Source organism: Papio anubis, chromosome 1 (assembly GCF_008728515.1).
Source record: "Papio anubis isolate 15944 chromosome 1, Panubis1.0, whole genome shotgun sequence".
In the NCBI taxonomy this organism is placed as follows: Eukaryota; Metazoa; Chordata; class Mammalia; order Primates; family Cercopithecidae; genus Papio; species Papio anubis.
In genome coordinates, this window is record NC_044976.1 from 31117792 (window position 1) to 31142678 (window position 24887).

At 43.9% G+C, this 24887-nt stretch overlaps 1 protein-coding gene across 4 annotated transcripts in view; it reads right to left on the reverse strand.

Annotated features, from left to right (window-relative positions):
• Window positions 1–551: 551 nt before the first annotated feature.
• RNF19B (ring finger protein 19B) overlaps window positions 552–24887 on the reverse strand; it is a 32797-nt gene continuing 8461 nt past the window's right edge. The window contains exons 2-10 of one of the 4 annotated variants that reach the window (XM_009204233.3): window positions 16474–16679; window positions 15122–15266; window positions 13291–13453; window positions 12403–12517; window positions 10652–10792; window positions 8906–9113; window positions 5034–5165; window positions 3410–3899; window positions 552–900 (exon numbers count right to left, since the gene is read on the reverse strand). In XM_009204233.3, the coding sequence (XP_009202497.2) occupies window positions 3446–3899; window positions 5034–5165; window positions 8906–9113; window positions 10652–10792; window positions 12403–12517; window positions 13291–13453; window positions 15122–15266; window positions 16474–16679 (1564 nt within the window). In that variant the 3' untranslated portion in view covers window positions 552–900; window positions 3410–3445. Of the gene's footprint in view, window positions 901–3072; window positions 3950–5033; window positions 5166–8905; window positions 9114–10651; window positions 10793–12402; window positions 12518–13290; window positions 13454–15121; window positions 15267–16473; window positions 16680–24887 lie in introns of those variants that run through there. The other 3 variants (XM_009204249.3, XM_003891533.4, XM_003891532.4) reach the window with 3 other exon arrangements.

The following is a 24887-nucleotide window of genomic DNA, read 5'->3' on the forward strand; positions in this document are numbered from 1 at the left end:
ACTTATCCTCAATCCAGATTATATATCTGATTGCTTTCCCCCACTAGAGTCTAAGTTCCATGGGGACAGGAACTTGGAATTTTAGTCATTGCTACATCTTATACCTGAAATGCCGTAGGTATTTCAGAATGAATGCAGGCTGTATGAGGAGGAAATTAAACTTTCCCCATTTTGTAAGCTACTATAAATTTTCTAATGCATTACTTGTGTTCACCTCTAGGTGGTGATGATGGGCCTTTTCATCTGCTAATGTGTTGCTAAGGATTAGAATGAATTTAAATGTTTCATAGCCTCTGGCCTAGAGGTCTAGGCTTCCTTTCTTATTTGATATCTAAAATCTCCTTTAACTCATTTCTTCTTATTCCTGCAGGAGGAAAAAACATGGGCCTTTACCAAAACATTTTCAGTATACCATCTCAGTCTTCACAACCCCATAACTAGGATCATCATCTCCATTTTGGCTAATTGAAAACAGACTGAGAGTAAACTGCCCAAATCTCACAGCCGTAGTAAGTGGAACCCAGATAAGAAATACAGGTTTGGCCATAAACTACTGCCCCTCCAACAGACTTCTTTGATTTATCAAAGAAGTGAATTGTTCTCTTGAGGCTTCAAGAGAATTAATTCCAAGTTTTGAGTTGATAATTTGCGTTTCAGAGATCTCCAGGCTGTCTGCCTCTTTTTCCAACAAGTTCTCTTTTTCACACAAGTACACGCCCCCTTCAGGGAACATTCTTCCAGAAATCCAAAGTCCACTAACAGCATTTCCTGTCCTAGGTGCAGGGAAACGTGTGAAGTCTGGCTGCAGTGCCCAAGAGATAAGAATCTTCCAAGCTGGCTGTTGTCCAGACTTGCCCTCCTCATTGTAGTAAAACACTGGCCAGGAAGACAAAAGTGCATCTGTGAAAGGAAACAGAAAGCCATCTGGTCCTCAGGGAAAGGAGGATTTCAATTTTTCCTCTGGGCCCAGGGCTAAGGTGATAGAGGTCTGACACTGGAAGCTCTTTAAATGCAATCTGAGGGCTGGGTGAGGTGGCTCATGCCTGTAATCCCAGCACTTTAGGAGGCCAAGGGCGGGGGAATCACTTGAGGTCAGGAGTTCCAGACCAGCCTGGCCAAAATGGCAAAACCCCGTATCTACTAAAAATACAAAAAAAATTAGCCCGGCGTGGTGGCACGCACCGGTAATCCCAGCTACTCGGGAGTCTGAGACTTGAGAATCACTTGAACCCAGGAGGCAGAGGTTGCAGTGTGCCAAAATCATGCCACTGCACTCCACCCTGGGGGACAGGGCCAGACTCCATCTCTAAATACATAAATAAGATCTAAAAGTTGGGGAAGTTAGGGGCATGAAACGGACTCATATAGTCAAAGTAAGTCACTGCAAGATTTGGAATCTGACATCAGGTTTCACGAGTCTTCTAATTTTCTTGCTATAGTATATATAAGCTTTAATTTCTAAGGACATTATTTTATTTTTTCAGATGGAGTCTCACTCTGTCGCCCAGGCTGGAGTGCAATGGTGCGATCTTGGCTCACTGCAACCTCTGCTTCCTGAGTTCAAGTGATTCTCCTGCCTCAGCCTCCTGAGTAGCTGGACTACAGGCACCTGCCACCATGCCCAGCTTATTTTTGTATTTTTAGTGGAGATAGGGTTTCACCATGTTGGCCAGGATGGTCTTGATCTCCTGACCTTGTGATTCACCCGCCTCAGCCTCCCAAAGTGCTGGGATTGCCCGCATGAGCCACTGCCCCTGGCTCATTATTTTTTTATTTTTGAGATGGAGTCTCCCTCTGCCGCCCAGGCTGCAGTGCAGTAGGTGATCTCAGCTCACTGCAACCAGCACCTCCCAGGTTCAAGCGATTTTCATGCCTCAGCCTCCCAAGTGGCTGGAGTTACAGACACATGCCACCAGGCCTGGCTAACTTTTGTATTTTTAGTAGAAATGGGGGTTTCACCATGTTGACCAGGCTGGTCTCGAACTCCTGACCTCAAGTAATCTGCCTGCCTCGGGCTCCCCAAGTGCTGGGATTACAGGCGTGAGCCACTGTGCTTGGCCAGGACATTATTTTATACAGAGCCAAAACTCCTCATAGTACAAACTTAGCTCAATTTTGACAAATTTGTAAGATCAGATAAATATGTTTAGAGATTTTGAGGGCGTATCCCCTCCTTTCATTACAAATCTCACATTCCTTAGTCCCTTTTATTTAAACCAGATTAGAAAACCTGAGAAAGTTTTTTAGAACATGGAGTGGTATACCTGAGAGCACAGCAAACACCTATGTCATTGCTTTGTGATTATGTGCATCAGTATATTTCTTCCTCCAGTAACAGAATATTCTGTTCTCCAACTTGTAACCATGCAACATTCACTGAGAACTCTTTTTTTATGAGACAGGGTCTCCGTCACCCAGTCTGGAGTTGCAGGGATCTCAGCTCCCTGCAACCTCTGCCTCCCCAGGCTCAAGCAATTCTCCTGCCACAGCCTCCTGAGTAGCTGGGATTACAGGCGTGCACAACGACTGCCTGGCTAATTTTTGTACTTTTAGCAGAGGCGTGGTTTCACCATGTTGGCCAGGCAGGTCTCAAACACCTGACCTCAAATGATCCACCTGCCTTGGCCTCCCACAGTGCTCGGATTATAGGCGTGAGCCACCGTGCCTGGCCACTGAGAATTCTCTTAAGAGCTACCTGGGACTGCCACTCCTTCCCTCCTCTGAAGCATATGACTAATAGTGACTATAATGAAGAAAAGGGTAGATAAAGCTTTAAGAGTAAATTGCACAGTTGCCTCTAGAGGGCAAACAAGGTTAGTTTTAATCTACTGCTTCCCTATTCAGCTGACTCAGCTAATAATTCTTCAGTCTGACTACAAAGTCCAAAACAAACCTAGCTTTGCTTCCTGTCATGCTAGGAGTCAGGTTTATAGATGACTACTGTGGTTGGATTTGAATACAATCCTTCTTCCCTGGGATTAGAAAAATTCAGGTCTAGAGACTGTCAAAGATGGTGCTCTGTTTCAATCAAACACTTGGCTCTGTGGGACTATCCAAGCCAAGGAAAATGAGTTAAGTTGAATTATGACAGAAATCTTTATTAAAATGTGTCTTTCAGTAATATGTTTAGCATTCAATATACACACATACATATGTACACTCTTTGACACACCTCACGGATTGCTGCCATCAGTTTAACCAATAAATTAAAACTAAAAAGAGGGAGGGGAGGGGAGGGGGACTAACGCCAAACTTTTCATGTTTTATCTGGTAAGAAATTGTGAATTTCTCAGAATTTCCCTGGGTGAAAACCTGTGACCAGAGAATCTTTGAAATAAAATACATAAATCCCTACCCCTTGCCAAAAAAAAAAAAAAAAAAAAAAAAAAAATCCAAAAGATGCAGTTACAAGTGTGCTTCTCAGAACAGGAGCATACATTCCACTTCATACTCTGGCTTCTCCACCTTCTGGCTTCAAGACAGTTTGTCCCTCGGCTAGGGCAGAGAGGTTCATATGGGCACTTGGGCTCGGTGCACCTTGGGCTCTGGGGGTTGAGGGGCAGGCTGCAGTATGGGAGCGGGGGGAGCCACACTCATCTGAAGTGATGTCTGGCACATCGTCTGACTGTGTATCAGAGCTCTCTAGGTCACTGCGGATGCTTTCAGGCTGGGCCAGGCTGATGTCCCAAGGTTTGCTGGCCAGGCAGTCTTTCTGTTCACAGCTTTGGTGTCTGCAGGGGGGATCCTCTTCACTGCCTCCGCCACCACTACCTTCTTCTTCATTCTCTGCCATCTGAGCATGAACATGGAGCGAGTCCTCCGTGCTGCTTCCACTCACCAGCTGATAGTGGCTTGGTTTGGCTTCAATGTCCACTTGGATTTCCATATTGTTGCATTCTCTGTGGAGACAAAATCCACTTTGCTGAGTCATGCATGGGTCATGCTAAACCTGTTGGTAAAAGCAGTTTGTGGGTTCAGGATTAGGAATTTCAAAAAGATAGGTAAACAGTGAGCTAGAGCTCACTTTTAACAAAAATAACATTTTAATCTAACACTCAAATGAGATGGAGGCTGGATGTGGTGGCTCATGCCTATCACCCCAGTGCTTTGGGAGGTTGAGGTGGGAGGATCGCCTGAGTCCAGGAGTTTGAGACCAGCTGGGGCAACAAAGTCAGACCCTGTTTCTAAAATGAAAAAACATTAACTGGGCATGGAGGCACATCCTGTAGTCCCAGCTACTCGGGAGGCTGAGTGGGAAGATCACTTGAGCCCAGGAGTTCAAGGCTGCAGTGAGCTATGATTGTGCCACTACACTCCAGCGTGGTTGACAGAGCAAGACCCTGTCTCTAAAAAAAAAAAAAAAAAAAATAAATTACATGGAGAAGAGGAATTAGGTCCTTTTTGCTGATTTAACTATACATGCACACGTGTGCTCAGATGCACACACACATATATCTCAGCCAATCTCTTTTAACATATAGAAAGAGCTGCCAAAATTCAACTAAGGGTCAGAGCCCCACGCTAGCTTACTCAAAATAGAAAAGTAAAAGTTTTTTACTACCATGCCACAAGTAGAAGAAGCCAGAATACCTACCAGTGGGAGTACCACAATCACACCATCCCAGATACACTAGTTTCTCAAAATGAAAGAGAAAGAAGCTATGGGAACCCTATCAAGCAAAGGGCAAGCAGAAACCCTAGACTCGAAGACATCAATGAACCCCAATCTAGCTCTTTAAGTTTTGTGTAATTATACACTGTTGCAATAGCCAAAAACGACAAAAAATAAAAAAAAAAGAATGAAAAAAATATATAAAAGGAAGAAAGAAATCTCTAAAAATCAAGTACTAACAAGAAGAATCAAGAGATGCCAAACACTCTAGTACCAAGAACTTGCTCAAATGAATTCACAGGTTACACTATATATCCCACAAAATGGTACACAGAACTCTAACATGAGGCATTGAACTTCTGAAGACCTAGTACCCAACCAAAAAATGCAACCTCTCCTGGACATCTGACTGTTCACATACCTGTCCTGTGGGTTGTAGGAACTGATTATGGAACCGGCCATAGCACGAGTGCTTGCGTTGTCACTAATTGCACCAAGACTGGCTGTGTCTTTGGGGAAAATTTCCTTTTGGACATCGGCTTGAACTTCTAACCTGTGTAAAGAGGGGACGTTCAAGTTAATATGAGACCTGAGTATTCCAAGACAGTCTGCTTCCTGGCACACATCTCTTCCATTACTCTCCTGCAAACTGTGGTTGTCTGATCTCCAATTGTCAAACAGCGCAAATAGATGCCCATACATTTTTTCTCTTAAATATCTATTGAAATCGTCCCCTCCTTTCTATCCCCACAGCTACTGCTTAACTTCAGGTTTTCATCATCTCCTGCCTGGATGACAACAATTGGGCTCCCTCTCCAGTAGCCCTTAAGTCCAAGTCAAACAACCTCTAGAACAGTGCCAGTGTGAATAAAGAACCAATCACTCTAACAATTCTCTAACTCTTGGCTCCCTACTGCCAACAGGCATTTAAGATCTTCCTGATCTGCCAGGAAGCTCTCTGTCCAGTTCTATTACTCCCTATAGATCCGAAATCATAGTCACTCTGAATTTTTTCTTTCTTTAAATACCTATACATTTTATACTTCCGTGACTTTGCACACGCTATTCCGTCTCTCTAGACATTTCCTTTCTCTACCAGACAAACTTATACTCAGTCCTTAACAACAAAGGAAACATCACTTCCCCTTTCATCCCAGCAAACCATTCACTTCTTGCTAAGTACTCCCATAGCACCTGCCTACTTATTATTATAATTTTTTTTTTTTTTTTTTTTTTTAGAGGGAGTCTCACTCTGTCACCCAGGCTGGAGTGCAGTGGCACGACCTCGGCTCACTGCAACCTCTGCCTCCCAGGTTCAACCGATTCTCCTGCCTCAGCCTCCCAAGTAGCTGGGATTACAGGTTCCCACCATCACACCCAGCTAATTTTTGTATTTTTAGTAGAGATGGAGTTTTACCATGTTGGCCGGGCTGGTCTTGAACTCCTAACCTCAGGTGATCGCCCACCTAAAAAAGGTGCTGGGATTACAGGCATGCGCAGGCCCTGCCTACTCATTATTATGCATCTCTCACTCCTCTGTTAACTCCACAAAAGGAGAAACCACAACTCATTCATACTTTACCTTCCCTGCCTTGCACATAATAGCAAATCAAACATTTAACAATCAAATTACCGCCAGGGAATGAGACTGAAGGACATATAGGAGCCAACCTCTTCCCTCCTCTTGGAGCAGCAAACTTTCCCAGTAGTATCTCAGAGCCCATAACTATTTCCTTTCTTGGCTCCAACACCACTTTGTTGCACACTTAAGTATTTCCTCATAATGGGTTTCACAGTCAAACCCATCTGACTCATTCATTTCCTATAAAATAAAGGCTTTCACAGAACTAGAACAGCTGGACTGGCTAAGCTGCAGTTTCAGCAAGTCAGTCTCCAATTATGTCTGTCTGCTTATTTACAGGGGTGTTGGTTTTAAGAAAGCACAGCAGTGAATACGCCAGCATGTGGGGGCGGGATCCCCTGACAAGAGACAACCAGAGTCATGAGATGCACAGACGGGTCAGTAGCAGCCTGCAGCTGCACATTCAAGCAGCTTCCATCCTACTGCCTGAGCCTTTGCTCTGCTGCTCCAGCCTCAGGTGCCCTTCAAAAATGTGCCAAGGCCCAGGGAAATGAGGGAATGCATGGAAAATGCATAGTGTCAGAGACCTGGGGTCTAGTTTCAGGTCTGCCACAGAATCACTCTGAGTTGGAAGAGTCTTTCAGAAAGGCCTCCTACTTACATGGTTCTCAGATGCTGGTTCATGCAACGGCTGTGCTAGAATTACCTGGGGAACTTTTTCAAAACACAGATCACCCCCTAGGTGCCACTCCAGGAAATTCTAAGTTATAAATTCTGGGATGGGGCCCTGAAGTCTATTTTTAGGAGGCTCCCAGGTGACTGACAGGCACTCAGGTGTGAGATCCAGTCCACCTGCCATCTGTTGCTCGAATCCTTCTTATAGCCAAATGGCCATCTGGTCTCACTGTAAACATTTCCAGCGATAGGCAGCTCAGTATCTACTAAGGTAGCCTTTTTCCTCTTTGGGCTTTCATGTTGCTTTTCCCTATATTCACTATACTGAACAAAAATTAGTTTCCCTTTAGCTTCTGTCAAGTCATAAATATACATGACTATAATCTACCTTTTGGTATGAGGCATAGAAGTCTAATCCTTTTCACAGTTGAAGGTCCTTCAGATAGCTGAAGGCAACCATCTCCCTCTTCCTATCCTGCTTTGTTCTACCTTTACCCCCACCAGGCCTTTCTTCTCCATTGCATTCAACTAACTGCTTCTCAGGCAACATGTTATGCTCCTCTGAAAATATATACTCTGGTTTGCCTAACTAGTGAAATAACCAAGCAAGTCACAACCTTTTTAGTTACAAAGCTTTACATATTTTCAACACAAGTACATAGAATTGATTTCCCTTACCTAGCAAATGGAAACAGAAAGGTAGTAAGGATTGCAATATCAATAAACCAGCTGGGAGCAATGGTTCATGCCTATAATCCTAGCACTTTGGGAAGCCAAGTTGGGAGGATGGCTTGAGGCCAGGAGTTCAAGACCAGCCTGGGCAACAGAGCAAGACCCCATCTCCACAAAAAATTTAAAACGTTAGCTGGGTGTGGTGTGTGCACTTGTAGTCCTAGCTACGCAGGAGGCTGAGGTGGTAGGATTGTTTGAGTCCAGAAGGTTGAGGCTGCAGTGAGCCATGATTGTGCCACTGCACTCCAGCCTGGATTACAGAGTGAGAAAAAAAAAACAAAAAAATACCCCCAAAGCCCACTATCAATAAACCACAATGGGCTGGGCACACTGGCTCACGCTTGTAATCCAAGTACTTTGCGAGGCTGAGACAGGTGGATCACAAGGTCAGGAGCTTGAGACCAGCCTGGCCAACATGGTGAAACCCTGTCTCTACTAAAAATACAAAAATTAGCCGGACATGGTGGTCCGTGCCTGTAGTCCCAGCCTCTCGGGAAGCTGAGGCAGGACAATCACTTGAACCCAGGAGGTGGAGGCTGCAGTGAGCCAAGATCGCGCCACTGCACTCCAGCGACAGAGCAAGACTCCGTCTCAAAAAATCAAATAAAATAAATAAGCCATGATCCAGCATAAATGCTACTGAAAGTCAATGACAAGCCTAAAGGAGACCACAGCTTTAGGAATTCTATAAAAATGCCTACTCTCCCTTCCTGAAGCAGTCAGCCTCGGGCAGTCAAGGGAGAATCCGAAGTCAGGATTATCCTTTATATAGCGGCAGCTATGGTGCAATGGAAAGAACATTGAACTCTGCATAACTGATGTAACCTTTTTTCTAAGCTTGTTTCCTATTTGCAAAAGTAAAAAAAAAAGGCTGAGTGTGGTGGCTCACGCCTGTAATTCCAGTGCTTTGGGAGGCAGAGGCTGGTGGATCACAAGGTCAGGAGTTCAAGACCAGCCTGGCCAAAATAGTGAAACCCCGTCTCTACTAAAAATACAAAAAATTAGCTGGGCGTGGTGGTGGGCGCCTGTAATCCCAGCTACTCAGGAGGCTGAGGCAGGAGAATCGCTTGAACCCAGGAGGCAGAGCTTGAGGCGAGCTGAGATCGCGCCACGGCACTCCAGCCTGGGCGACAGAGCGAGACTCCGTCCCAAAAAAAAAAAGTAAAAACAAAACAAAACAAAAACCATCAACAATGAAATCAAAATAAGATGATATATGGCACAAGCCTGGCACAGAGAAATGGCTCAATGCATTACTTCTTATAATTCTAACCATTTCTGTCAGAAATTATCTATTTGTTTACCTGCTGTATTTTCCCTTGCCACTGGAGAGAATGCCGCCACTTAGCGTGCCCCCTGAGAGGGCTGCAAAGCTGGCTGTTTCGCTGTAAGGACCTTGCATAACACTGAGTCCATCTGTAGGGCTTCCACTAGTGCTCAATACACTAGTCAGGCCTTCAATGCTGCTTTCCCCAATGCTGGGATTCTTGAGGGCTCTCCAGGCATCTGCCACTGGGGATAGAACCAGGCATCTCAAATCAAGACAGCAGAGCATCCAAACAGTGGGCATTTTCCTGCAATGACTTTTCAGAGTACTAATGTATTCACTTAATGAACAGGTACTGTGTGCAGTCGCCACATATCGAGTGTTTTAACATATGTTCATATTTAATCCTCCAAATAACTAGGCATTAGTAGCCTCAATTTTAGGTGAGAAAACTAAAATTTAAAACTAAATGACTTGTCCAAGGCCATGGCAGTTACACGAAACTATAACTCTGATTCCAAGTCCACTATTCTTTCCACTACACTGTTGCTTCCATGTAACCAAATGTGAAGATTTAAAAAATATGTTTGGGTCATGTGCTGATTTTAATAGGAAGCTTCCAGTAGAAAGCTAGAAGAACCTTTGGGGATCTCTGTGCCCTACGTTAGTTACTACGGTAAGTAGAAACCACATTAAAGTAAAAGTCAGTCAAGCCTGTAATCCTAGCACTTTGGGAGGCCGAGATGGGTGGATCGCGAGGTCAGGAGATCGAGACCTGGCTAACACGGTGAAACCCTGTCTCTACTAAAAAATACAAAAACTAGCCGGGCGTGGTGGCGGGCGCCTGCAGTCCCAGCTACTTGGGAGGCTGAGGCAGGAGAATGGTGTAAACCCGGGAGGCGGAGCTTGCAGTGAGCTGAGATCTGGCCACTGCACTCCAGCCTGGGCGACAGAGCGAGACTCTGTCTCAAAAAAATAAATAAATAAATAAGTAAAGTAAAAGTCAGAAGACTTGCTCTAGTCTCAGCTCTGTGAAGCTCTTAACAGATAGTGAGACAAAAGCTTAAAAAAATTCCCATTTAGGCCAGGTGTGGTGGCTCACGCCTGTAATCCAGCACTTTGGGAGGCCAATGTGGGCGGATCATGGGGTCAGGAGATTGAGACCATCCTGGCTTAACACGGTGAAACCCCAAACCCTGTCTCTACTAAAAAAAAAAAATTGGCCAGGCATGGTGGCACATGCCTGTAGTCCCAGCGACTTGGGAGGCTAGGGCAGGAGAATTGCTTGAACCTGGGAGGCGGAGGTTGCAGTGAACAGAGATCGTGTCACCGTACTCCAGCCTGGGTGACAGAGACTCTGTCTCAAAAAAAAAAAAAAAAAAAAAAAAAGAAATTTCCATTTAAATGGGGATAATAGTCCCATCCTCCCTAGTCAGAGAGCTGTTTGTTGTAAAAAGCAAGTGAGATAATTGTGTAAAATACTCTGAAAATTATCAAATACTGTGCTGATATAGAGACGTTATTATAATCACTACTACTACCAGCATACTTGGAGTTACTTGGAATCCTACTAGTTTGTACCTGCCACACAGAGGCAAGTACCAGGGGAATTAACCTAGTAACTTTGGAACAAAGAAATGAAAAGCTAAAAATACTTTACCCCCTACAAAGCTCATTATCCAAAGTAATCCAATGACAATCTCCCTGTAAAATGTGCTGAATTTTACTGATTTTTATCTTGTATATCATAAATTCAAATGACAATAAACATCCTGCTTTTTACCTGTGATTGGACCATCATCTTCATCAAATTCAATTTTCACTCCTTTTCCGTTGGCTGTGCTAACTCCACAGCCACCTCCACGACAAAGAGAAATGGGCACAACCCCATAGACATATGCCAGCATAATGGGGACACCAATACCTGGGGGAAGAGAAGGAAACATGTCAGCTGGCTATTAGGTTGCAAGTGCCCTGAATTCTTCTTCCCAGTCCAGGCACGGACAAACTACTTTATAAAGAAAAAAAAGACAGAAAATGGCTATCCCAAAAAGGTTGCCTGGTGTAACAGAATGATGATCAGGCTAGAAATCAGAAAGGTCTGGATTACATTCTTGGCTCCATTTACTAGCTGTATAACCTTGGACCTATCCTCCAGGGTTGTCAATAATCAAATGAGAATGTTATGTACTGTGCCTTGCACAGTAAATATATGTTGCTTTCATTTTCCCCTCTTCTGATCACTGCTGAAATGCTAACCCAATCAAGAATCAAATATTAAATAAGTGACTACTGCTTGGAGTTTAGGATCTCCTCAGGATGTTAATTCCAAAATCTTACTGCTGTGTGAGGTAGAATGATTTACCTGTTAAGAGCACAGGATCTGAAGGCAGATTAACTTGATTCATGTCCCAGCTAAGTGACCTTGGGAAAATTACTGTACCTTTCTTTTTTTTTTGAGACGGAGGCTCGCTCTGTTGCCCAGGCTGGAGTGCAGTGGCGCGATCTCAGCTCACTGCAAGCTCTGCGTCCTGGGTTCACGCCATTCTCCTGCCTCAGCCTCCCGAGTAGCTGGGACTACAGGCGCCCACCACCACAGCCAGCTAATTTTTTGTATTTTTAGTAGAGACAGGGTTTCACCGTGTTAGCCAGGATGGTCTCGATGTCCTGACCTCGTGATATGCCCACCTCAGCCTCCCAAAGCACTGGGATTACAGGCGTGAGCCACTGCACCCAGCCAATTACTGCACCTTTCTATTAAAATTGTGCTTCCTTTTGTGAGGATTAAATAAATTAATATATGCAAAATTCTCAGAACCACTCCTGGCACACAAAGAGCCACATTAAATGTTACACTACTACTATTCTAAAACAAACTCTTATGCCTCCCAAAGTAATGTGAAGCATTAAACAAATCAAAACAAAAGTAATTTTGTTTTGTGGATTTCATGGCAAGTAGAGAAGGAAGATGAAAGGTGAAAACTAGGGCTTAAAATAAGTTTATTCAACCTTTTCTATGTGCCAAACGCAGTTCTAAGCATTAATTTAAGAACAAAAGATCGCACAATCTGATAATTTGGTGTGGCTGAAAAACTTAAAAATAATCATAACGCGGTGCCCGGCCAGAACACCAACTATCAAGGTGGGTTGGCATAAAATGTAGGAGTCTTTGAGAAACATCTGGCCATCTGGCTAAACTACTATGCGTGGTGGCTCAAGCCTGTAATCCCAGCACTTTGGGAGGCCGAGGCGGCTGGATCACCAGGTCAGAGATGAGACCATCCTGAAGCACATGGTGAAACCCCGCCTCTACTAAAAATACAAAACTAGCCGGGCGGCAGCTCTGTAGTCCCAGCTACTCGGAGGCTGAGGCAGGAGAATGGCCTGAACCTGGGAGGCGGAGCTTGCAGTGAGCTGAGATCAGCCACTGCACTCCAGCCTGGGTGACACAGCGCGAGACTCCGTCTCCAAAAAAAAAAAAAAAAAAAAAAAGAAAGCTGAGAGAGAAGAGGTGTGTGGTCCTGACCAGCTTACCAACACTAACTGCAGCAATAACTGGGGATGCAATGACAGACAAAGTCACTCCTCCAGTGATAGCCAAATTCCTCTTGTGTTTGGAGGTTTTCCTTCCCTCATACCTGCTGTGAATCTAAGAACAAAAAAAGAAAATCCAGGTCAGCAGGTTAGGACATCAATCTTTTGCCAGAGAAAAAAAGGACAGGTGACTGTTCATTTGTAAGTTATCTATATATTAAAACATATCCTCTACCCCAAATAGGCATCTTTCTCAAATTTTAACCTAACTCAGACCTAGAAGATATAAAACCATACAGACAAAGTTAAACCAAAAAGAGACAAAATAACTCAGGGGAATGAAGTAAGCATTTTACCTCCTCCTTCTTCTTTTTTGTTTTTGGAGTCTGTCACACAGGCTGGAGTGCAGTGGTGCCATCTTGGCTCACTGCAACCTCTACCTCCCTGGGTTCAAGCAATCCTCCCACCTCAGCCTCCCTAGTAGCTGGGACTATAGCCATATGCCACCATACCTAGCTAATTTTTCTATTTTTGGGGGCAGAGATGGGTTTGCATGTTGCCCAGGCTGGTCTCAAACACCTGGGCTCAACCGATTACCTGTCTTGGCCTCCCAAAGTGCTAGGCCATGTATTACAAATGTGAGCCACCATGCCCAGCCCAGCATTCTACCTTTAAGTCACTGAGACAAGCCAGGCTCAGGATGTTAATCAGAACTTTCAGATCTCATGGGGGTTTATGAAAATCAATTTAAGAAAGGAAGGTTATTTTTATCTAAGAACCAGCTGGTTTTCAGGCAGCTCTGAAACACAGCTCCTTCCCATTTCCCTCAAACCTTTACCAACGAACCTAAAGTTGAAACAAGCACAGAAACCAGCATGTCTTTCTTACCTTCCTTCCAACATAAACAGGAATGCCAATGACCATGGCAGGAATGGCAATGCCAGCAATGAGAGAAATCCCCACTGGAGCACCAATCAACGTGCCCAGCTGCCAAAGAATTTTCTTCTTACGGCTCCATGGCTTCTTGCCCCAGAACGTACAGCCAGAGGGGCTGCAAGGGAAACAGACTGAAGTTAATGTCAACATTACAAATGCAGCTATTGTTATCAAAGGGCCTGATAACAGCAACAGCCTTCTTTTCAATAAGAGTGATTAACAGAAAAGTTTACGGGAAATGAATATATTACACAAGGGAGAGCAAAGGACAAGGCCAGACTATTAGAGCTCTGGGCTCTTTAACTTTTTTGGTTGTTGTTGTAAAGACAGGCTTCCAGATTTGAAACTCATTTTCCATTCTTCTCTGCTGAATTCTGTCTTCCCTAACCCACCAAAACTGATCTAGCTTCCATGACTGACAATACTTGGGATGCTGCATAGCCTTATGAACTTGACACCCCATCCAGACACACTGCACCCTTCAGCTAATGAACACTCTGATTTGTGTAGTTTTCTTGGCATATGTCCTACCACACCTAATAGATACTGCAAACCATGTTCCTGGGAGAGGATATAAAAAGACCTCATCATAACCTTTGTATCAGTTTGGTATTCTGAGGTTTGGCTACTTTTACATTCAGCCCTTCTGTGCCCAATCATTTTTGCCCATTCTCTTTGTGCTATCTTCTCTATTAGAAGGGATAAGCAATTTTGAAAATAGGGATCATGTCTTATTCACCTGTATGTCCCCAATGACTAGTACACAGTAAGTACTCAAATGTTTGAAAAACTGGAAATGAAGGTGTTGTGTTTCATTTACATGATGAATGTTTGTAAATATTAACACATTTTTTTCTGTAAATATCAGCAAACATTTTGCTTGTAAATATTAACTCCTCCACAACAATATTTTAATATTCACTCAATGAGGCTGGGCACGGTGGCTCACGCTTGTAATCCCAGCACTTTGGGAGGCCAAGGCGGGCGGACCACCTGAGGTTCGAGTTCGAGACCAGACTGGCTAACATGGTAAAACCCCGCCTCCACAAAAAATACACAAATTAGCTAGGTGTGGTGGCGGGCGCCTGTAATCCCAGCTACTTGGGAGGCTGAGGCAGGAGAATCACTTGAACCCGGGAGACGGAGGTTGCAGTGAATCAAGATCTAGCCACTGCACTCCAGCCTGGGTGACAGAGTGAAACTCTGTCTTAAAAAAAAAAAAAAAAAAAAAATTCACTCAATGAATTCCTTGGGAACTCACTAAATGCAAAAAACTGTAAAAAGGTCACAACTCTAGCCTCAAGATATTTACAGTTTAGTAAGACAAGACATGTACATGAAGTATAAAGTACTGATGATATTTATGACAAAAGATAAAAGAAAGTCAAAGAATGAGGCAGAAAAAGGTGAGGCATCATGGATGAAATGGCATTTAAGTGGCTCTTAAAAGACAAGAACTGAACAAGTTGAGATAAAAGGCGGATACTGGAAGGTAGGCAGAAAGCATTCTAGGCAAAGGAAAGAACATGAACAAGTATGGAGGCAAGACAGCAAAAGGGGAAAAGCAAATCCAGACTACCTGGAATATGGCACGTATAAAAGCAAAGAAAGGTGGAAAGAACTAGAATAGTAGCTGGTGAAAACATAAAAGGAGCATATCAGAAGAACTTTTCACAGCTTCCTTAATCTGTAATGAGAGAAGGGCTGTGTCTTTTTGACATCCTTTTCCCTATATCAGTAAAGAATAAGACTACGAAAGGAATGGATGCATTTCCCATCTTACCTGAGGTAATGCAAGTCTGAGATCTCTTTCATACAAAGCCAGCAGAATTCACAGCCACACACTGCACAGGTCATGTGATTACAGCTTCCATCATTCATCTTGATAATATAAGCACTGCATCGTGGGCATGGCTTGATGTCATCTGCTATGAGTGGGGGAGGAAGAATGGGTAGAAAAACACCCCTAGTTAAATCCAGTTTGATTTAATTATTCTGAGGAGTATATATAAGAAATGAGGCAGCAGTCAAGCACTCTTCACTGAACACTCCAAATTGTACAACCCACTTTACTGGAAGGTTGGCTATGTCTAGACCTCAGGAATTTTCATAAAACAAATCCTATCTCTCATTGAGCTGCCTATCCCAACAACTGGCATCTTACACAGCACTTGAACCACATTCTAGCAAGGAGACTTCCTTAGGGAGAAAGATGTTTCCAAGAAAAATGAAATTTCTACCAGTCGATAGGCTGGCAGATTTAAAAGAAGAATCCTACAGAAAGAATAGCCTGCAGCCTGCAATTAGCTTCACATTTTTAAAAACTTTAGTTCAGGAAATTTATTTTTCAGGTTCAACATGTATCACTGCGATTTGCTGTTAACATAGCTCACAATCCCTTACCCTGATACTTTCAAATTCAAAACCTAAAAACAACTGGGTATGCTATGTAGCATATATACCTGGTAATTTTCAGAGCAAGTTATGAACTATCATAATAAAATGACAATTTAGGAAATTATGCTGTGCCAGGAAAAAGTGAACGGCAAAATCTTTCCTACTAGCCTCTCCCAAATGACATCAGTAAAATAAAAGTACAAAGCAATAAATCCACTGACATTTTAAAATAGGTTTACTCTGACTGTTCAATGTTGGAGCTGAATGTGTGACATTCCTTCTTTTAAGGTTAATCATTAATCTATACTAATATTATTTCCTTTTCTTCAATCTGTACTCTACTTCCAAAGGCAGTGAGGCACTTAAGCCAGCTTGAAGGCAAACAGTACAGGTTTAATACTAATTAAATGTCTTTCTGTTCACAATGAAAGTTTTGAAAAAGCCCCTAGCAAAACAAAACAAACAAATTGCTCTTCAATCTGAGACATATTACTAAGAAAGTAGGAACTACATAATTCATTTTTGTTGCATTTTAATTTTATATGGGTTGGAAAACCTATAATGGTCAGAGAGGGAAGTGCTATCTCTTTTATAATATTGAAAATACTACCAAATGATATTTTCTGCTCTCTGATCCTTTGGAGCACTTGGGTTATACGACAAGATAATCTCTTTCAGCTTTGGGCTCACATCATGAAATACCAAATAAAGAGACAATGAGATAATGCCAACTTATACCTGGTCCAGATTCTTGCCCATAACTTAGACCTGAAGTATGTTTGGTCCGAACTCGTAAACTCTGGGCCCTCTGTTGACGGGCCATATCGCATGTCTGATTTGGATGCCATATCTGCTTGCAGTGGTAGCAGAACTCAGTCTGGCAACCTTCCCTCTCACAAGTTAGCTTCGGGCAGCTGGCACAGCCATAGGCAATAACAGCATAACTAGGTAAGGAAACAGTAAGAGATACCAGTAAGGTAAGAATGATCTAACCAAAAGAGACATTATTCATCAGAGTTAACAATGTTTGGCACTACCCCACTATCACATATGATACAGAGAAAAGAATACACATACACACACAAGCACATTTGACCAACTGTAAAATATATCCCATGTGAGAAAGTAAATTTCTTTCTTTCTTTTCTTTTTTTTTTTTTTTTTTTGAGACAGAGTCTTGCTCTGTCACCCAGGCTGGAGTGCAGTGGTGTAATCTTGGCTTACTGCAACCTCCACCTCCCAGGTTCAAGCAATTCTCCTGCCTCAGACTTCCTAGTAGTTGGGATTACAGGTGCAAGCCACCACACCCGGCTAATTTTTTTTGTATTTTTAGTAGAGATGGAGTTTCGCCACGTTGGCCAGGCTAGTCTCAAACTCCTGACTTCAGGTGATCCACATGCCTCGGCCTCCCAAAGTGCTGGGATTACAGGAGTGAGCCAACATGCCCAGCTGTAAATTTTTTGAGATTCCAAAAACACAAATCATTTATTTCCTTTAAAAAGTGGAGGTGGATTGGCCGGGCGCGGTGGCTCAAGCCTGTAATCCCAGTACTTTGGGAGGCCGAGATGGGCGGATCACGAGGTCAGGAGATCGAGACCATCCTGGCTAACACGGTGAAACCCCGTCTCTACTAAGAAATACAAAAAATAGCCGGGCGAGGTGGCAGCGCCTGTAGTCCCAGCTACTCGGGAGGCTGAGGCCGGAGAATGGCGTGAACCCGGGAGGCGGAGCTTGCAGTGAGCTGAGATCCGGCCACTGCACTCCAGCCTGGGCGACAGCGCGAGACTCCGTCTCAAAAAAAAAAAAAAAAAAAAAAAAAAAAAAAGTGGAGGTGGAGTATCATATTTATCCTGGATTTCTAGCATTTATTCAACCATAGCTGAAGCTGCTTTAGGAGTAGTTTGTCATAGTAAGTTTCATAAACAACAGGGTACAAAACTATTTCCTTTTGATAGTTTGCTATATTTAGAGAGATTAGTATTCGTTTGTATGAAGGAACAGAACATTAATGAAATAAAGAGCTATGGCAAAAACGAAAGTTTATTTTTTAATTCTTTTTTTTTTTTGAGATGGAGTCTCGCTCTGTCACCCAGGCTGGAATGCAGTGGCACAATTTTGGCTCACTGCAACCTCCGCATCCCAGGCTCAAGCAATTCTCTTGCCTCAGCCTCCACAGTAGCTGGGACTATAGGTGTGCACCACCACACTTGGCTAATTTTTGTAATTTCCTTAGAGATGGGGTTTCACCCTGTGCCCAGGCTGGTCACAAACTTCCGGGCTCAAGCAATCAGCCTGCCTCAGCCTCCCAAAGTGCTGGAATTACAGGCATGAGCCACCATGCTACCTTTTCATTCTTTTCTTCTTTTTTTTTTTTTTTTTTGAGACAGAGTCTCGCTCTGTCGCCAGGCTGGAGTGCAGTGGTGCCACTCGGCTCACTGCAACCTCTGCCTCCGGGTTCAAGAGATTCTCCTGCCTAAGTGGCTGGGACTATAGGCACACACCACCACGTGCAGCTAATTTTTGTATTTTTAGTAGAGACAGGGTTTCACCATGTTGGCCAGGATGGTCTCGATCTCTTTTATTTATTTATTTATTTTGAGACAGAAGTCTCGCTCTTTCACCCAGGTCGGACTGCAGTGGCTCTCTCTCGGCTCACTGCAAGCTCTGCCTCCTGGGTTCACGCCATTCTCCTGACTCAGCCTCCTGAATAGCTGGGACTACAGGCGCCCGCCACCACACCTGGCTAATTTTTTATATTTTTAGTAGAGACGGGGTTTCACCATGTTAGCCAGGATGGTCTCGATCTCCTGACCTCGTGATCTGCCCGCCTCGGCCTCCCAAAGTGCTGGGATTACAGGCGTGAGCCACCATGCTTGGCTGGTCTCGATCTCTTGACCGTGTGATCCGCCCTCCTCAGCCTCCCAAAGTGCTGGGATTACAGGTGTGAGCCACCATGCCCAGCCTTTTTCATTCTTAAGTTCCACAGTGAGGCCAGTCTGACCATAGTCACAGAGACAATAACCCTAAATGGACTTATGATCAGCATCCCTCTTGAAAGTTCATTTTATCTTTCCATACTTTTTCAATTCAAATCAATACCTTGAATGTCCTGATAGGCTCCAGAATCCAAGAATACCATGCCTCTATCTTATAAATTAATACAGCATTAATGCCATACCTCCCTTTCTCTTTTCTGACACATACTCTTTTTTTTTTTTTTTTTGAGACGGAGTCTCGCTATGTCGCCCAGGATGGAGCGCAGTGGCGTGATCTCAGCTCCCTGCAATCTCCTCCTCCCAAGTTCAAGTGATTCTCCTGCCTCAGCCTCCCGAGTAGCTGGAATTACAGGCACCCACTGCCACGCCTGGCTAGTTTTTTTTTTAAGTAGAGACGGGGCTTCACCATGTTGGCAAGGTTGGTCTTGAATTCCTGACCTCTGGTGATCTGCCTGTCTTAGACTCTCAAAGTGTTGGGATTACAGGCGTAAGCCACTGCACTCAGTTGTGACACATATTCTTCATGTAAAGGTTCAGAATTTATCAGCACTAACGTCGACCATTTCTTGTAGTTCATGTTGATTTACCAAGAATTAGTCTCACACAAACAATCCAATATATTTATATAACTATTAGCCTTTCTGATTAATTCCAAATATGTCAATTAAATGCTCAGATTACTCTAATAAGAAAATATAATACTTGTATAAAATAAAATTTTAGCCAGGTGAGGTGGTTCATGCCTGTAATCTCACCACTTTGGGAGGTTGAGGCAGGAAGATCGCTTGAGGCCAGGATTTTGAGACCAGCCTGGGCAACACAGCAACAAGACCTTTTCTCTAAAAAAAAAAATCAGCCAGGCATGGTGACACATACCTGCAGTCACAGCTACTTGGGAGTCTGAGGTGGGAGGATTGCTTGAGGCTGGGAGGTTGAGGCTCCAGTGAGCCACATATGCGCCACTGCACTCCAGCCTGGGTGACAGAGTGAGATTCTGTCTGAAAAAAATAATAAATAAATAAACTGAAAGTTATGAAAGTTCATCGCATAATTTTTTTTTTTTTTTTAGGAGACAAGATCTCACTCTGTTGCCCAGCTTCTAGACAGTGGTGTGATGATAGCTCACTGCAACCTGAAACTCCTGGGCTCAAGTGATCCTATCTCAGTTCCTCAAGTAGCAGTGCATACCACCATGCCCAGCTAACTTTTTCATTTTTTTTTTTTCTTTTGTAGAGACAGGGTTGGTCTTGCTATGTTGCCCAGGCTGGTCTGGAACTCCTGTCTTCAAGCAACCCTCCCACCTTAGTCTCCCACAGCATTGGGATTACAGACGTGAGCCACCAAGCTTGGTCTATCACACACATTTTTAAAAAGATCAGTAACTGCAGGTTTCCGTGTTGCCATCTGCACACTGTCCTCCATTCCACACTCTCCTGCAATATTCGAAGACCTCAAATAGCTTGTACAAAAAGCTAATAACATTTTCTGGGATTTATTCTTCAGTTTGCTTGTTTATTTGAATGTACATGAGATGTTAATTATAGCAACTCAAGTTCTCACGTTTATCATAGATTCTGCAAATTGATTTGAGAATGACACTGAAAATATAAATGACGATGTATCCTCTATGTTATATAATACAGGCTGTATTAAAACTCTTCTCAGAAAGAACAAAGTGAGAATAGGTCAACCTATGAATGCAAATGATTCATATCCTGTAGGAGTTCTGAGCAAATTTACCCCACCTAGCTGCAAAATAACTACTAAAGATAAACAACTGTCTCCTCAAGACAGTGACTAGCTTGTTATTTTGCATTAAATGGGAAAGTTACTGGATGACCTCAGAAAAGCATTAAGTCAACTTCTAAAGATACAAATTAAGTGGATAGCCAGTAGGGAGTCTTGAATACTTCATCATCCATTCCTACCTTATATGGCAGAAGTAAATGTTTATTAACATTCCTCCAGCCCCCACCTTTTTTTTTTTTTTGAGACGGAGTTTCACTCTTGTTACCCAGGCTGGAGTGCAATGGCACAGTTTTGGCTTACAGCAACCTCTGTCTCCGGGGTTCAAGAGATTCTCCTGCCTCAGCCTCCTAAGTAGCTGGGCTTACAGGCGCCCACCACCATGCCCGGCTAATTTTTTTGTATTTTTAGTAGAGATGGGGTTTCACCATGTTGGCCAGGCTGGTCTCGAACTCCTGGCCTTCAAGTGATCCACCTGCCTCAGCCTCCCAAAGTGCTGGGATTACAAGCGTGAGCCACCGTGCCCGGCCCACTTTTTTTTTTTTCTTAAAAAGAGTGTTGGGGGCCGGGCGCGGTGGCTCAAGCCTGTAATCCCAGCACTTTGGGAGGCCGAGACGGGCGGATCACGAGGTCAGGAGATCGAGACCATGCTGGCTAACACGGTGAAACCCCGTCTCTACTAAAAAAATACAAAAAATTAGCTGGGCGAGGTGGCGGGCGCCTGTGGTCCCAGCTACTTGGGAGGCTGAGGCGGGAGAATGGCGTGAACCCAGGAGGCAGAGCTTGCAGTGAGCTGAGATCCGGCCACTGCACTCCAGCCTGGGCGACAGAGCGACTCCGTCTCAAAAAAAAAAAAAAAAAAAAAAAAAAGAGTGTTGGATAGGATTGACAATGTCAACTTCGAGTGTTTAATTTGGTGCCAAGGAAGTAAAATAACCCCAAATACTCATGAATCCACAGCAATCTATTACTACGACACAGAATTACTCAGGGCATGAGATTTGGCATTTCTGTTTTTGGGTACCTGGTCTGAGCTCTTGCCTGTGACTCATACTGCATGACATGGAGCTATTAAAATCTCTAAACCGGCCTGGCACAGTCGCTCACGCCTGTAATCCCAGCACTTTGGGAGGCCGAGGCAGGTGGATCACCTGAGGTCAGGAGTTCAAGACCAGCCTGGCCAACATGGCGAAACCCTGTCTCAACTAAAAATACAAAAATTAGCCAGGCGTGGTGGTGCAAGCCTGTAATCCAGCTACTCGGGAGGCTGAGGCAGAAGAATTGCTTGAATCCAGGAGGCGGAGGTTGCAGTGAGCCAAAATCACACCATTTTACTCCGGCCTGGGCAACAAGAGAAAAATTCCGTCTCAAAAAAAAAAAAAAAAAAATCTCCAAACCTTAACTTCTGTTCCACCAAATGGAGGTATAGGTGCTTGTCACATTCAAACGTAGCTAACAAGTTCTAAAACTGCACGAGAGACCTTGTCCTGAAAGACGTATGGTGTAAAAACATCGCACACTATGTCCTACCTCCTGGCCTTTACATACTCTATTCCTTCTACCTAGAAATGCCTTGTCCTTACTTCTTGCCCTGACAAGTACCCATTTAAGAACCAACTCAAGTGTCAACTTCTCTGTAAAATATACTTAACCTCTCTAGGCAGCTGGTTGCCTACATCGTGGGTGTGCACAATTATAACACTTATCACATTATATTGTAACTATCTGTTTATATGCTTGCCTCCCAAACCACACTGGACTTAAGGAGACATATCATCCACTTTTTAATCTCAGTCTAGTACACTGGTTCATGCTCAAAATAACTGTATTGCATGAATGACAGAGACCCTCTCTTGTTTTGGTTGTTTGACTTTCCCAGAGCATTCTAGGTCTTCTCCTAGGCCATCACTCTGCTCTAAAGCAATCTTTTTAATGTATCCATGTATCTACTGGCTTATTATACACCAGGTACTGTAACCTAATCCTAAAATTTCATATAAACCCACTTTAGTGGTAAACTCCTAAGTTCTGAATAATCTTCTCGAATAATTGAAAAAAAAACCTTGCCTGGGTATGGTGGACCACACCATAAAAAGTGCTTGGTGTCCCAGCACTTTGGGACACCAAGGTGGGTGGATTGCTTAAGCTTGGGAGTTCAAGACCAGTCTGGGCAACATGGCAAAACGCCATCTCTACCAAAAAAAAAAAAAAGAAAAAAATTAGCTACGCATGGTGGTGCATGCCTGTAGTCCCAGCTACTCAGGAGGCTGAGGTGGGAGGATGGCTTCAGCCCAGGAGGTGGAGCTTGCAGTGAGCTGAGATTGCGCCACTGCACTCCAGCCTGGGAGATAGAGCTAGACCCTGTTTCAAAACAAACAAAAAAAAGAACACACACAAAAAAAAAAACAAAAAAAAAAAAGAAAGAAAAGAAAAAAGAAAAACCTCATCCTTGAGACCCAATCTGCCCTGTCCACCTTGTTCCTTCTCTTCCATGTCCCATGCTGGTGCATCTCTCTTACTCTGCTCTTTTAGCTTAACCAACCATTCAGGCTTGCTAATTAGAAACTAAAAGAAAGGTGTAGAAAATTACATGCTGTGAAGAATACAGACACAGCTGGGTGCAGTGGCTCATGCTTATAACCCCAGAACTTTGTCAGGCAAAGGCAGGAGGATCACTTGAACCTGAGAGTTCAAGACCAGCCAGGGCAACATAGTGAAATCCCATCTCTATGAAAGATACAAAAATTAGGCTGGGCACGGTGGCTCATGCTTGTAATCCCAGCACTTTGGGAGGCCAAGGTGGGTGGATCACCTGAGGTCAGGAGTTCGAGACCAGCCTGGCCAATGTGACGAAACCCCATCTCTACTAAAAATACAAAAAAAACTAGCTGGGCGTAGTGGCATGCACTTGTAGTCCCAGCTACTCCCAGCTACTCAGGAGGCTGAGGCAGGAGAACCGCTTGAATCCAGGAGGCAGAGGTTGCTGTGAGCCGAAATTGCGCCACTGCACTCCAGCCTGGGTGACGGAGTAAGACTCTCTCTTCGAATAACAACAACAAAAAAAAGCCGAGTGTGGTGGGATATGGTGTCATGTGGTGGCACATGCCTGTAGTCCCAGCTACTTATGAGGCTGAGGTGGGAAGATCACCCGAGTCTGGGAGGTTGAGGTTCCACTGAGCTGAAATCGCACTACTGCACTCCAGCACAGGCAACAGAGTTACAGAGTTAGACCCTAACTCAAAAAAATAAAAAAGAATAAAAAAGAAAGAGACTACAGACCGCCCCCCACAGCCCCCACTGCTTAAGTTCATACAACTTTTCCTCATTTTATTAATTTCCTAAAGCTTCAGAAACATCATAAAGTGACAAACTAGACCACAGCATTACTTAGCTTCAGCCCTGGAAAAAAAGATTTCCATTAGTATAAATTTGATTATGCTCCAACAGACTTCGGTGGTTAAAGAAATGTGTTCCTATATTATGTCTGTAATTTCCATCCCCAAGTCATGCAACATAACTAGGTTACCCATGTACAAATAGACCCCTAGTAGGCATCAGGGTGGTAGACATGCGCCAAGTTGTCACAATGAACTGCACCCTTAACATCTTCATTTTTCCTGCCCATTTAAGACCCATCTCTAGGCTAGACAACTCCAAGAGCCTCCTTATCTGGTCTCCCTATTCCCCACTCCATCCAAATTCCATTCTAGAAGGTTATACTCTTTTGCTTAAAATCCTTCAAAGAAGCGGCCGGGCACGGTGGGCTCAAGCCTGTAATCCCAGCACTTTGGGAGGCCGAGATGGGCAGATCATGAGGTCGGGAGATCGAGACCATCCTGGCGAACACAGTGAAACCCCGTCTCTACTAAAAAAATACAAAAAACTAGCTGGGCGAGGTGGCGGGTGCCTGTAGTCCCAGCTACTTGGGAGGCTGAGGCAGGAGAATGGCCTAAAACCCGGAGGGCGGGCTTGCAGTGAGCTGAGATCCGCCACTGACTCCAGCCTGGGCGACTACAGACTCTGTCTCAAAAAAAAAAAAAATCCTTCAAAGAAAAAGAAAAAAGAAAAAAAAAGTGCTTCAACCCAAAACTTATTTCCACAGCTTACACAGGCCTATCAACCTGAATCCAGTCCACGTTTTCAGGTTGATCTCTAGTCACTTCCCAGGTATGGGGTCTTGCTATTACCCAGGCTGGTCTCGAACTCCTGGGCTCAACTAATCCTCCCACCTCAGCCTCCTGAGTAGCTGGGACCACAGGTGCACACCACCATGCCTGCTCCTCTGTGAAGTCTTTCTTGAAACCGTCATGCAAAATCTACTGTTCTTTCATCTATCTAAGAACACCTGTATTTTCTTTAGTATTTATCACCGACATTTGTATAATTCTCTACCTATCTATGTATCAATCA